This window comes from Amblyomma americanum, chromosome 6, assembly GCF_052857255.1.
Source record: "Amblyomma americanum isolate KBUSLIRL-KWMA chromosome 6, ASM5285725v1, whole genome shotgun sequence".
Taxonomy (NCBI): domain Eukaryota; kingdom Metazoa; phylum Arthropoda; class Arachnida; order Ixodida; family Ixodidae; genus Amblyomma; species Amblyomma americanum.
Genome location: NC_135502.1, coordinates 77838036 through 77853760, shown reverse-complemented (window position 1 = coordinate 77853760; position 15725 = coordinate 77838036). Strand labels below are relative to the sequence as shown.

General features: G+C 42.6%; 1 protein-coding gene across 1 annotated transcript in view; it reads right to left on the bottom strand.

Moving 5' to 3' along the window:
* The window catches only part of E(Pc) (Enhancer of Polycomb), a 70444-nt gene that overhangs the window by 54162 nt on the left and 557 nt on the right, over nucleotides 1–15725 (bottom strand). The window contains exons 2-3 of the mRNA XM_077627459.1: nucleotides 8391–8550; nucleotides 3523–3668 (exon numbers count right to left, since the gene is read on the bottom strand). Of these exons, the coding sequence (XP_077483585.1) occupies nucleotides 3523–3668; nucleotides 8391–8550 (306 nt within the window). The remainder of the gene's footprint in view (nucleotides 1–3522; nucleotides 3669–8390; nucleotides 8551–15725) is intronic.

Sequence of the window (15725 nt, the reverse complement as noted above, 5' to 3'; positions counted from 1 at the left end):
CACAACTGGCAATCAAGCTAAAGACACAGATGCACAGCACCAGCGGAGAGACCAATGAGGGGCGTCTGTGAGCGTCAGTGCAGCCACCTCTTGGCTCCCACGAAAGGCCTGCTTCACGGAGTGTGGCCTCCGCGATCAGCACCGGCGGCGGCGCGGTTGATCGCGGAGGCCACGCACGCATTTACAAGGGGGTGAGGAGAGGGGAGTTGCGAGGAGGGGCGGGAGGGTGATCTTTGAAGGCGCATCGGCGGGGAAAGGGTAACTCGCTTGAGAGCAGCATGAAACGGGGTGGGCAGTTCGCCTGCAATGAGGCCCGGGAAAACATACCGCGTGCCAGGCACACAAAGGGGTCGGAGACAGGTTATCTCGCATCGCGATGCCGGGTTTATGCCGTCCGTTCGCTGTAACCGTTCAGCAGGGCTAAATGGCGTTCGTTATACGTGTGATTTTGTGCCATTGAAATAATGTATATTTTGACGGTCGCGCAGATCTCGTTCGTTATAAGCGAAAGTTCGCCTTAAGTGGGGCTGTTATAAGTGGGCTCGACTGTATTATTAAAGGCCAAGCGTAAACGACCTCCAAGTTTTTTTTTTTTTTTTTTTTCAGAAACGTGATGTGGGGGGGTCGACTTACAATCGTGTAAATACGGTAATTCATGTGCTCGAGGTTTTCTATCTGTGCCCCGTCACCAGTGCATACTGATATTAATTGGCTGACAAGGTGCCGACGTCTCAGATTGGATGACTGTGCTCCCTACCATGGAATAAGTTCGCGTGAATAGAACTGATTGTGGCATGCATCAGCAGTTGCTTCTGCAAGTCAGAATTTGTGATCCAAGGAATGATGAAGGACGCTGTCGAACACCCACGTTATTGAGCGCATGCTTGTTTGTAGCAACGCGCCTTCAATGTGCAGCTAGCCCAACCTGATGTCACCTGGAATGACTGCAGGTGCATGCGAGGATGCCGACATCAGAGCGCCATACACTGATGAAAATAATGGTTCACGAGGTACTAACTCTCTCCCATTGACATGAGTCTGCCGACGATGATGAAGAGGACCACCTACCACCGGCTGCCGTGGAGGCTTCTGCCGTGATTCTTCATATGTGCGGCATCCCTAAAGCAGCTGGTGGGCAGCAATGCTGTCGGTGAGCATGTAACTGCTGTGGGGGACTTGGAAAGCCCCGCAATAGGGTCTAGTTTGCATAAACACATGTGCATAACAGGTTGATACTGTGTGACTATTTTTGGCTGTAACGAGATGTCCACTTAGTACAAACCTTGTCTACAAAACGCAATCCGCACAACCGTCAGGTTCGCTACAAATGGGCTCGACTGTACAGCCTACCCACCGGATTGCGAGGAAACTGACCAGTGCGGCAGGTACAGTTAAATTAATGACTGGTCGCAAGAGGCTTCTCGGGCAAAATGGGTCGCACAAGCCCCACTGCTGACAGCATTTTGCCAACATAGGGCAGTGGCGCATCGCTTAACCGCTGCACCACTGCGCCAGGAGTGGTATGAGGACTCCCAGGGATCTATGTATGTAAACTCGAGAATGACCAATTCTGCATGTACGGCATTAACCCATTAAGGCTATCACGTGGAGCATAAAGTGGAGCTTAAGCACATGATTTCTGGCATGTCTCCATATGCAACAACAGCTGCCGCCGGCCATGGAGGAAAGCAATTCCTCCATGCCGCTGGCTACTGCACATGCTGTCATGTACCACTGCAGTATTCTGTGTCCGTTGGTAATGCATTACAAGTACTTCACCAAAGAAATGGCTTCAGACAGGTCATAGCTAAGCAAAAAGCTCACAGGAAAAAGCTGAAATCAAAACTTGGGTGAACCCTTTTTCTTTGCGTGCAGGCAAGGTTTTTTGTGTGGTGCAGAATGGTGGCAGTAAATTTTAAGGCACAATTTGCAGTCTATGGCGCAGGATGGTGCCAAAAAATCCCTATGATGCAGAATGGCCCAAATGGAGCACCTATTCCACCCTTGCATTATGACAATACAGTCACTGACCGATTTTTCAGACTCGAAGGGACACGGAAAATGGTCCGAATAATCTAGCAGTCCGAAAAATCCGTGAAGTACAAAAACCACTTTATTGAGATGAAATCGGCTTAAAAATGTCACTGATTTTACCTCGCGACAAATTTCTTTTGCTGGTGACGATTTGCGCCTGTATTTGCGCCAAAGTTGTGCTTTCACTGTACACGCTAGACAGCAAGGTCACCGCATTTAATTGGAATACTTCCCGCGCTTCTTTGATGGACCCGGCGGGGCCATGTTGTCCACAACCCGATTGTGCACCACACATGCAAAGATAAGGCACTTTTCGTTCAAAGCGGCGGAACCGCCGGATGCAATCACAAAACGGCGAACGGATGTAACTTTGTGAAGACTGAGCGCCACTCGGTCGACACGGTCAGAGGAACCCTAGTGACGAAACGACGAATGGCAAACGTATGAGACCCGCCGCAGCGGCTCAATGGTTAGGGCGCTCGGCTACTGATCCGGAGTACCCGGGTTGGATCCCGACCGCGGTGGCCGCGTTTTGATGGAGGCGAAATGCTAAGGCGCCCGTGTGCTGTGCGATGTTAAATATCCCCAGGTGGTCAAAATTATTCAGGAGCCCTCCGTTACGGCCCCTCTTTCTTCCTTCCTTCTCTCAGTCCCTCCTTTATTCCTTCTGGCTTTTCACCGAGTAAAATTCAGTTATGTTTGAAGTGTCCTCCTGTCTACTCCTTCTTGTAGCCTAGATGCGAGATAGCTGCTGCACATTTCCTTCCCCCAACAACCAATTTTTAACGTATGGGACAAGCAATAACTTTCGCGACAACGTCAGCGACAGAAACAAGTTCACAGCGATGACAATTCGGCTGCCACCTTGAAGTGTCCGTGATCGCAGGGGCCTCTACTGGCAACAATGAGGTACCGAAAGTATGTCAAGCCAATCCAACTGCAGCGTAAATCCACCTCAATCCAAGATGGCACCTCTTGCGCCGGCGAAAAGCCAATAAGATGGCAGATTTTGGCCCGCAGGCGACTGAAATTAGTTTGAAAAATCGAACATTCGGACTTTTGATGTCCGAAATATCCGTCGCGAATATCTATGTGCTTCTATAGGGTGACTGACGGCGCCTCATCGAGGTCCGAAATATCCTACAAGCCAGAATTATTGGAGTCCGAATTACCCGTCGGCTACTGTAATGTGATCAGCTTCTATGTGCACAGCAGCTCCCAGCGAGTAGAGCCACTGTAACTATTGAAGTCACAACACTCAGATTTATGGCATGTCATCCCATGCCATGCATCTGGCATAGGTTTGGTATAGATCTGACATTCCATGGCAGTACCTCTGCCATGGGTGACAGAGTCACTTAAATTTGGTTGAATTGACAGCAGGCACAGTTAGAGTTGGAACTGTGCAAACCACTGTGCTGCACAGCACTGAAACGATGTCAAATGTACTTTCTAATGTTATCAAAAAGGAGGTGCAAAGTGACCAACCTGCTGCCCGCTGCCCTTTTCTAGCCGATCCATCATCTCCTCAAACTGTAAGTGGTTGATTTCCATCTTTTTTGCCTGCTGTGTGAGCCATTTCTCATCCTCAGAGTCCATGTCGTAGTCCGGGATGTCCTGATCCATAGCGAAGGCTGTGCAGAGAAGAGATACCACGTCAACCAAAGCAGGCACTATGAAGAATGGAATGTGCAAAAGAAGGCTAACGAAAGCATAGAACATACCACCATAGCGTCAGGCACCAAACATAATGAAGCAAACAATCAAATTAAACATGATGCACCGAAAAACAAAACTAGTGTACAGCTGAAATGTGCTTAAGCATGCAACAGTCACAGTAAACACAAGAATAACTTCCAGCATCTTCATGTTTAGTGGCACAAGCAAAGAACTACAAATGTTCTCCAACTCTGAACAGAATTGTCTAGATTTTAGAAGCCACAACAGCACCAACACCTCCAGTAAACATTAGGTCCTTCTCAAGGATGATGTCCACAATACGCACACAACCAAGACGGCCAAAAATTGCTGATACAAGTGTAAGTCACACGCCATCTACTAGCCAGTTTCAATTTCCATGCAGAAGTTAGACCTTCAAAACATGCATTTCCACACACAAGTACCAGGTCGACATCGCTACCACGGCCTTTCAATTCATAAAGAAACTGCACATAAGCATTCCTGCTGCCTTTTAAAATCATATTTTATAGGGGCATGTATACAGGGACAGTAAATAATGCAATGCCTGCTCTAGATGAACAATAAAGAACTTTCATACTGCTAAACAGGGCTGCTGTAGTGCTAAAATAGAAAAGAATTGCAACATGCACTTTGGCATTACTGCAGTCACCAGCAGGTGCAAGCATTTTTGCATCTTCAGACCAGGCCCATTGTGTAAAGCCCCGTCACAAAGCCACAAACATGTCACTAAATCATCTCTTGATTCACGTCACTTTTTCTCAGTGGCTTTGTCCCAACAAAAGGTTCATCACCTTTTTCACACAAATACAACAGTGCTGACACCCCAAATTGGTTTAAAGTCACAGTGCTTTCCAGGGTACTATTCGTGTTGGGCTTGGTGCAAGCTAAACTGAACACACTCCTTGGTTTGGCTGTTATTCTTGTATGACGATGTGTTTGTCTCAGGGCTGCCACTCTTCCTCCCAGAGCATCACCAACATCTTCCACTTATGCGCACAACACACACACACACGCACACTTCAAAAACCATGGTCACCACCTAGCCACAGCAGCTGTTAGTGCAGACTTGAGCAGGCAATGTCCTGCAAACCGAGAAGAATTTCACATGTCAAAGCCTGTGCTTCAGGTGCCGGAAAAAAATGTCAGGTAGAACACAGGCCATAAAGCTCACAGGTGGAAGGCTTGCTGCAGTTTTTCACAAGAAGCACACACTGAACATGTTGAAGGTCCTGCTTGTGCCGTAGTCTTGTTCGTGCTGGCAGCTGAACGTGTAGGAGATATGGCTATCATGCACCAAATCTTCTAGTCCAACCATATGGTTGGCGAGTCTCTTGCACTTGTCCCAGACATGCACAAAGCGACTCTCACTGTTCTTTCCGACCGGAAGCACCCTTCACAGCTTCAGACTGCATCACGTTTACCGTAGAGTGAAGAGAATGATGTTTTTGCAGTAGTTTCTGCACAGGCACCATGTGGCTGTCCTCAGAAACTTGCTTCAAGCCCCATCTCAGTGCACGGTATGTAGGCTGGTGGTTCCTTCTGATACGTTTTTCCTTTGTCACCACCTTCTCTGCTGGTCGGTAAAGCACTTCCTGCTCGCTAGGTTTGCTCTTCGCTGGACTCTACCTCCTTGTGGAATACAGCTGTTTCCTTGTTGTTGGGGAAAGATGTCAAGAAACATCTACTTCGTGAGCATGGAGGCCCATTTCTTCGCTTTGAGCTGCTCTCCTGCCTTCGAAAACAGAGTGCATGACGCATGAGTGCACCAGTGCATCAGCGCAGGTATCACGGTGGCTGATCAGGGCCCTTTGGAACACGCTCAACTTGAACCTGTGGTGGTTGGTGGCCTGTAGACACTGTAGAAGCCGCAACTTCCACAGTTTACCACCTCTCGCTGTGACAGGCAGCAAGAGTACCTTCAAACACGTTAGGTTCAGCCGCTGAATTGTACTCCATGATGTTCAACACACTGATGCTCTCACCAAGAACGTTGCACAGCCATGGACCCAGCACTAAGGTGACTCATTACTTTTTTCACGCGACGAATGGTGGTATCCATCACACTGTCATCACTATAAAGTTTGGAATTATCTGCACACAAAGACATACAAGATGCCATGCAAAGCATCCATACGAACTTTCAACAATAAGCTTGAAACAAGCATATTTCAGCTGACACACTAATGGCAGGTTCGAATCAGGGATGCGGAGCTAAATTCTACCTTTCACATGTTATAATGTATGATGGATCAACAACAAACTGTTCCAAGCACATCAATGGAAACATGAAATACTGCATCAAACACCATGTTGGGTTGTATGGTACATAAGCAACGAAGACCATCATGCGCCCTGCATCAAATAAAATGCACAGTAAGTTCACCTTCCACCAAGAAGCAAAAATCAAAATTACATGGTCAAGCCAAGCATCCAGCAGGAAACATGAGGATGCCGTGCAGGCTTCCTTGCATAGCTTACTACAAGACTGCCAGCAATTTTGATACTGAAGTTGATACACTGACTGATAAATTATTTAAGACAGGAAAGTTTCAAGAAAATGCGACTGTTTGAAGACACTAGAAGTACAAGTTAACAAACATGTTCAGGGCATTCATTTCAAACATACCTGCTGAATGCAATTTTCCACTGATGCTCTTGTTTCCATTTAAAGACCAAGACCAGAATTGTTCTACAGTGCTATCAAACAAGTTTACTGGACTGATGGAGAAAATGCAAATTTGTAGAGTATGTTGTAGATCGGCATCAAAAACATGTATGATATGCTAAAGGAGGCAAGACGTAGGACTCAGCAGTAGCAAATCTGCTGGCAGTACTGAATAATGCATGAACGCATCCAAGAATGCCACAAAAGCTTTTAGGCCAGCCACAAATGCCAAAAAAAATTTCATTGTAGGTGTACAGCTGTCTGTATTCATAAGGCAAGGAGGACAAGTTTTGCATTTCAATTTCGGGCATGGTTCATTCATGCCTGTGCACGCTTGTACTCAACAAGAAAACTGTGCTTCATTCATAACAAGCTAAGTAACCATAAAGCACTAATAGGGTAATACTAACATTAGCTAGTACAGCTCTACAAACTAAACTGACTACCTCAAGTTAAGCATATACCAGTACATGTACCTGAACTTACATGCACATAAACACACCTGTTGCCTGAAAATATAATTTAAATAAACCTATCACTATAAACTAAGAAAAACTGAAGCTTTAATCAAACTTGGCCTCGTTAATTTAGAACAGTACCTTTCATACTACTCATTTTCATTAAAGGCAGAAGTCAAACATGTAAATTAGAATAGATCTGCAGTTTCACTTTCCATTAAACTTGCGTTTCAAGGTATCTTTCCCTGCATACTTTTCCTAAGCTCATAAACCCCTTCCTGGATTAGCGCACCTCAAATGAAAGCAGTAAGTGGACACAGTGCATCTGAAAAAGACCTGCTTAGCATCCCAGCAAAGTCTCTTACAATAAATATTACATAACAGGTCCAGCTGATCAATAGAGCCCACCAGCTACAAAACAAGCCAAACACAGATTATTATCTGCCGATGCCACACCCGTCCCGAAGCAATTGCAGGGTGAATTTTGTAAGGAACAAAGAGCTAGAATTGAAGGCAAATGATTGAGGGGTACACATGCAGTAGTGTGCATTCTATTCTCTCCATTATGAGCACATCTGATCACTTTGATGCCAAATTGTGAGGCACCAGCTATGCCAAAAAATTTACTCTGCCAAAACACGGTAGCACCAGAAAACAAACTAGCTTGAAAGTAAGGCACTCTCATCTAGCATATTTTAAAATACCAGATAATATGGCTGAACAAAATTAAAGAGACCTGCGAATTGTTTGCCAAAACATGGGCTACGAGGGATGTTACAGTGGAGCCCTCCGAATTACTTTAGACCATTTATGATTCTGAATTCTGGTGTTTAACGACCCAAAGTGACACATAAGAGCTTCAGATTATAACAGACCACCTGGTGTTCTTTAACACGTGAGACATAGCACAGCACAAGGGCATTTTTGCATTTCGCCTCCATCGAAATACGGCCACCACGGCCGTGATCAGACCTGCGACCTTGGGATAAGCAGCCAAATGCCAAAGCCACTGAGCCAGCTCACCTAAGGGTGGCACACTTGTCATTTCCACCCCCCCACTCCGGTGGATACTGTGGACGTAACTAGCACAAACCCATGAGTCAATTTCGCTTGATATTTGTGCAGAAGTGGAACACATTTCATGCAAGAAATAAGGTATAAGAAAGGTATAAGAAATAAGGCAAGAAATAAGAAGCGTTTCACGCTTTAACAAGGCAGCAGCAGGGCGCTAAGCATTTCTATGCAGTGTTAAGTTTTTCTATGCGCACAGCACATTGCTTTTTGCATCGTTTGCAATGCCTTGAGCAGTTGTCCTTCACAATTAAATAACACAGAACTCCAAGCACAGCTTTGTGTCCACTGGTATGAGAGCCTTGCTGTCCCAATGAAAGGGCAGAAAAGCAACATCAGAAACTCTTCGTTCTAATCAGAACCAAGCACACCAAGTAGTAACAATACAGTGCACAGCAGCATACTGCCACACAGTCATCCATACAGGCATCAATGTGCAAGAAAGGCTTAAGTGGACTCACGTTGCATGTGTATGAGTTGCCTCGAGAGCTTGTAATTTGGAGGGTACAGCTGATCAAACAGGTCATCGTCGATGGTGTACACTTCGGGAGTAGGAATGACCAGCTCTCCCGTATGACCAAATGCTTGCTGCGCTGAGATGGCACGCTGTAGGTGGTGTTCCTGCAAGGTGGAGCAAAAAACGAATATTCAGACACAACCAGAAGCAACTGTAAACAGGAAAGGTGTCAACCAACTCTCTTAACGTCAGGATGGCTAGGAATCGAGTTGGCATGAGGATGCTTTAGGTCGGAGCACATAACAAAGAAAAGAGAAGCAGCAGCAGTACATGTTTCCAATGCTGACACATGGCTACTTCTTGCCGACATGGCACTCGAATACAGGTACATATATTAGCCAGGAGAAAATGGGCATTCATTAAGAAGCTTCCACTATATCCAGACAACAATAAGGCATTCTCATTCACAGAGCAGAGTCTGTAGCTGATCAAAAATAAATATTTGTTGTTAGCTAAAACCACTGGTCCGGAGAAACATTGCACTTGAAACTGGTTCCTGTTTTATAGGTCAAAGCATTCTTAACACCATGCCGCTTCTTGGTATTTAATGCCAAATGCAAGAGAAAAATAAGCACTTTGCTTTTACATTTCTGTAATATGTGCTACAAAAAGAGATATAAAAAGACAAACTATAAATTTATCTTCCAAGCATGAAGGAAATGTCAGATGGCAGCACTGTAATATATGTGTAGTGATCTTTGGCCAGCTAGGCAAAATAGATTAAAATTATGGCTTATTTTATTATAAACAGATTTATGGACATTTCCAGCTCATTAATGCATGCCTACTATCATAAAAAGTTTAATAAAACCGATCTAACGTAAGAAGAACCCAGCCTTTCATTATTCAGCGACTGCAGGAGCAAACTGCTACTTTGCTGTCATTTTGTTGTAATAACAGAAAATAAATAGATAATGGATGTTTTCCATGTCCTGATAATATGAGAAGATAAAAAAAAAGGGAACTTCTACCATCATACCAGGAGGCAGCATGGCCAACATAGCTGAGTAATATCTCATGTACACTGTAGCATATTTCATTTTTTCCCAGTTTTCTTTCATATATTCAAACAGCACAGAAACACCACTGAACTGTCAAGCCAACTGCAAGGCATATTCTAGACAAAGCACATTCTAGAATCTGGCCAGTCTAAGCATAAAAAAAAAAAAAACTGATGAGCTGCGCCACAATTCACCAGGGTTATGTGCATGAAGAAAAACTACATTTTCAACAGTTACCTATAACAAATCACTTTTGAAAATTTGGGAAAGGACGCACAAATTTTGGCACAGGGGGTCTAAGGGTAGGGAATTTAAGCTGACCGAGAATCTCATTGAATAAAGGGGTCAACAATGCAGAGAAACCTATCAGTTCACAATTTCAAAGCTGCTGCTAAATTCATGTCATGTCCTGAAATTTCACCCTTTTTTTTTTCTTTAGATGCAGCTTATGCCTTCAATGCCGAAACAATTTTTTGCCCCACCAAGCTCATGGGAGCTAATCAAATACCCCTACACATGCAAAAAAATTCATGTGTAAAAAAAAAAGAAAACACGAGAGGAGTTAACTCGTAGCTATTTGGCGCAGCCCTTAACAGTTTGAATAATAATAATAATTAAAAAAAAACATGCATTAATTCAGGCAGATATCAAAACAAAAAAACATCACGACCACAATCTTTGCACCTAAAATGAAAATGTGAATGGCTGCTACCACACCATCACTGGCAATAGTAGTGCCTCACTAGACTAAAATGACAGCACCTTATCTCAGCACTTATCTTCAGGCATCAGTTATTTACTGCTACTTGATATGCGAGCCCACATGCAGATTTTTCCTGCGCCTATCTGAGGCGATGGTGGGACCTTGAAAATGCTTAGCAGAAAAGATTTTGCAAAGAGGTATCGCAGATATTTTGAACAGGAAGCTCGGAGTTTTTTTTTTTTTTTGTGTAGTAGCAACAATAACTTACGAGGATGCCATGTCACCTGATTTTACTGTCAAAAGTAAAATGCTTCAGGCCTTAGTATGCAGCGTGCTCATTATTCTTTTGCATGTGCAACTTCTGCATTCCCTACAAAGGGCTGTCCCCGATTTTGCTGTGTTACAGTGCCAAAATAACCTGAAAGGTGTGTTTCACAGGCAATAGCCCTCAAAATGATCTGGGCACAATAAATGGACCCACAGGATTACAACCCATGTTCACTATTTGTAAAAGATGCCAACAGATTGGTAAAGTTAATCTTGCTTTTAACATGAATGAAAATGAACAAACATGGACAAAAATTAACAAATTTTAATTGTAACAAAAGTTAGGTAGGCGGATCGAACAACAACCACCATAATAATGCACGAGACGTTTTTTTTAATGTATTAGTTGTAGAACACCCCCACACACATAAATGAGCCTACAGACAACATCAACAAAAAGGAGTAACTAAAATCAAAGGCCTTAGGAACCATCAAGGTGCTTTATGTCAAGGGAGACTACTATGCTACGAAAAACGTCACAGCAATTACATTCCAACAACCAAGGAAACGACATCATAAATAGCTGAATTTGGCCAATACTGAAACATACGTAACTTATAGGACAAGTGTGTATTCAGGAGCAAGGTGATTAACAGACAAACAAGTTGAAAACTTAATACACAGCAAACTTCCCTCATCACAACAAGATCCCCAGCTACACACTGCAGTACCATACATAATCTAGCGCTAATAAGAACACTGTCACAGGATTTACGTCAAAATGCTACTACACTCTCGTAGGTGTAGTAACATTCACATTGAGCCTCTCGGAACAAGAACTGAATGTGAAATTTTCCGCTACACCTAAGTTGGCATGCAACTAAGAAAAACCAGAAGTGGCAATCTCACTTCAAGCAGAGTTACGCCAATGCTACTCTTATAGCAAGGTGCAGAACAACCGTGTGTGGTCACACATTACGGCGCTGGGTTTCAACGCCACAACTTTGAATAAGTAATGCACAAAATTCAGTGATTAAACATGAACCTGCCACAGTTAAGCACAATGTCTTCGTTACTCAAGCAAAGACGTAAACAACCAACGACACATTTCCGCAGCCCTTTACCATCCTGATAACCATTCCCAGTTTGCAAGGTAAGCAGTTTGGATTTTAACAGCTATACTTCTCAATTTCTCAGTGCAATTTCATACAGGGTTTCTACCAATGGTGCACTTTACCATTTAGCAATCATGACAATACATTTAGCCCCCTTCCCTTCACCCTGTTTTGTAGAAAAAGAGAAATGGCATCCTGATTGAAGTAAGCGGAATCATAAATTATGCTTCTGTGCACTTCCAAGCACCAAACAATGAATAAGGCCAATGCAGACCAAAGCAAACAGAAGAACCAAAAGTACTTATGGGCACAACTAAATGCTAAAAGTCTGATAAGTACATAAATTTCAGGCCTGACAAATGTGACATCTGTCACAAAAAATATGAGAAGTACAAAACCACCCTCTCCTCTAGATGCCCCTAACAATAAGTCTCCTAGCACATAACATGCTTTCCAAATTACAGTGGCACCACACACAAACAGAGATCAGGCAGCGATTTCCCATTCTCACACTGTACACGTGAGAAGCAATACTCAAGTGAACATCTGAATGTAAGCTAAAGGTAACTGTTTTTACTGTTATAATTTGCCCAACAATCGCAACAATGTTTCACATTACTAAAATAAGCTCTAGCTTTGTGTCACGTCACTTAAAAGGGATCTACAGTTATGAAAAAATAGGAGCTAACAAAAACTAAGCCTGTCAGCTGATACTACCACGTGTCTGCAGTCAACCTCAGTGAATAGTTGTGACAAAATATGAAATTTTCTAAACTTCACTAACGCAAACATTACAGCATATGCTTTTTTCTTTAACTTTTGAAAGCGCTGCTACGGGGGACACTAAGAGAAAGAAAACGAAGGACAAGTGCTTGTCCTTCGTATTCTTTTTCTTGGTGTCCCCCGTAGCAGCGCTTTCAAAAGTTTTAAAATGATGTATCAACTCGCTCAATTGTCCGTGTTACAGCATATGCCTGCACAATAAGCGACTCCAATGAACAAAAAAACCGATAGGAAATGAGACTTGCCAAATACACTGGCACATGGAAGCAACAGAAGAAAACTGAACAGCTATTAGCCTCGATTTAAATCAGCACACAAGAATGGTGTACTATTTCCCCCCCCAATCCAGCATCACTGAGCTTCTCTCTCTTTTGCACATAGCAAACACTATTTTCCAATGTCCATGGCACATAAGGAGAGGCTCACAGAGTCATTAAAATAAAGTTTGTGTGCTTCAAAAGGTTTAATTAAATGTAACAACTTTGATGCAGAGATGCATGCAAAGTTTTTCTGAATACAAAAATGGCAACAAAAATCTAATTTCTTGATAGTCTAGTATGAAACTATGATCTGAAGGGTGTGTCCTGCACATGTATGCATAATTTGTATAATGCACGCCTCTGCCATGCTTTCAGGCAATTAGAAAAATATAGCTTTTTCCATGTTTCAAGAACCTGTGTGGGCACTTGTATGTACTGCAATACTCAATTTTACATTACAAAGGGGTTGAAGAGATTCCGAATACAACGGGAAGGTTCTTAGTAAAGAACTACTATTTATCAATCTACAAGACCTTTTGTAGACCTTGCATAACAATTTCTGGCTCACACTTATTTCCCTCATACCTTTCAACACGATAGTTTTCAAGTGTTTCAATTTGATATCCTTTTCTCAGCACATGTACCTGATGTATTTGTCTCTTCTATTACCATGCATAAGTGAAAAAAAAAAAAAAAGAGACAAACCACCTCCAACAGTTCGCTTCTCTTTTCCTTACGTCCCCAACTTGGCCCTCGATGTATTACCATTTCAGTCTTATAAATTTATCATGACATGTTTCCGGGCATGCATGTTAACATAGTATATCTCTGTGCAAGGAAATTTCATTTTTACTGTGATTGTTGTGCGAGGTAAGCAGTGCAAACAGCCCTTTTCTGTTGGCCACAGAGGATGCCATTGAAGTGGTGGGCCCTGACCCAGAAGCCATGCCCGAGTCAAGGAGCTGGGGTTTTCAGGAGTGTGATCCATGTGGAAAATGTGATCAAAGTTGACCTGAGAGCTGGCACGTTTACAGGGAGGAAGGGGGGCATGGTACAGCTATAACTTTTTCACTCCTAGGAAAAGCGAAGAGCCTGGACATTTTTTTTTCTTTTAAATTCGAAACATTTAATGCATCACCGAGTTAAGCAAGTCACAAACAGCTCTCATTGGTATACAAGATGCTGGCTTGTCCAAAATGTACCACACAAGCTGAAGTACGACACATTCAAAGTGGTTTTTGATGGCAGTCTTATCATGACATGCAATAACAAAACATGTCCCCAAAATCTGGAACACTGCTTGGTTTTAAATTTCACTGATAGAGTACAATCATCATTTTACAGCCACCAAGCAAACAAAAAGAAAGGTATGTGTTCACGCCTGCCACAAGCTACATACCACTCAAAGCACTCCTGTTTTGCCCATTTGTGTAAATGCAGTCATAGATATATCCAGAAATAGGAGAAAAATCCGCTTTCAATATAGGCAGGCATGTGAACAGTATTCACCAAATGCCAAATGCTGAGCTGAAGAGATTTTATTAAAAACCAAAACACACGATGCTCATACACACACATGCAGCGTATTTATTCACAAAAAAAAATACAAATTTTCAGAAAAAAAAGTCTGCATTTTATTTAAGACCTGGAGTAATAATCATGAAATTCAAGCATGTTTTCAGTGTCCTGCACTTAACAACCAGGAAAATTTATATACATTTGAAGTAAATATTTTGCGTGGATAAGTAAACGTCTCAGACCACTAATAAATTGCACCCCCATTAAAAGTCAGCCGCATGAGCCAAGCTGAATTCGGAATGAGGCGAAATGAAATGACACTGGTAAATGAATGAAAGTGTCAATGGAAGCAAATAGAAGAGCCCTGAGGTGCCAAAATTATATTTTCTCACAAATGCACTCAAAACTGCACATAAAGAAAGCAACATGAAGCACACAAAATAATTTAGTTACCAACATCAATTTTTTATAACAATTTATTAAATCATGAGTAAAGAACAAAACTAGCAAAAAAAACACTGGCTGCTTTGTCAGTCCTTCAAGTAGTTTAAACTAAAAATATTAAACACTACACACATAGAAGTTTTTTTAATTAATACTGCAATGAGGACCAACAAGGTAAAATATGTGTGAGGCATAGAAATATTGTATGCTCCTATATATACATAAAAAAACACTTTTCACAACCAGATAAGTAAAATTCATAAACGAAACAGTTAACTTCAAATCGTCGTTTTATCACAGCAGCTAGCTGCCACTGGCCCTTTTAGGTATACATTCGTTGTTAAATTTTCTGCATCCTCTTTAACCTCATAAACAATCAATATTTATGAGCAGGCTCAAGACATCAATAGTGATGTGGTCTTCATATGTAAAAACAAACCAAACAGGCCAATCATTAGGGCAACGCAAAATAAGAGAAAAATAAAACGAACGAGCGTATAAACAAAGGCAGAGCAGACGAAACCAGCGTGCAGCAGCAAATGGTACACACGTGCACTGGTTACTAATGTAAACAATGCCGGCAAGCAAAGCCGACACTGCCCTCCACGTTATGTTATCCAACATCACAAAATTTCCATCAAAATAAAAAAATAATCACGGATGCATGCCAAAAAAAGGAAAGTTCACAAAAATAAACACAAGCACTGCAGCTGATCATGACCGTGAAATTTATGATACCATGACCATCGATAGTTGCTTTCACGAACCAGGAAACACTTACCACACCCAAATTAACCTAACTCGCACTTAACTCTACACAATCCTGTCAAATTATGCTTCAACACGCGTCCAACAACAAACTTACTGCACTCACGACGCCGCTAAATGCGAGCGCTTTTAATGAGAAAGCCGCAGAAAATTTCCAGCGACAAGAACACAGGACTATTGCAGAGACGTACGGAACGTAACATCACCAATCAAATTAAATGGCAGGAGTGGTTTATTTACATCAAAACACCTCAGTCAATTGAGAATCACATGTTACAAGACAGAGCACCACGTTTGGTTGAACGACCGCGCATAGCCGTTTGCGCGCTGCTCTAGCACCAAATGTAAACAACAAACTGCGCAAACGATCAAGTACAATATCACAACACGTCGTGCTTTCTGGTAAACAGACACTGTCCA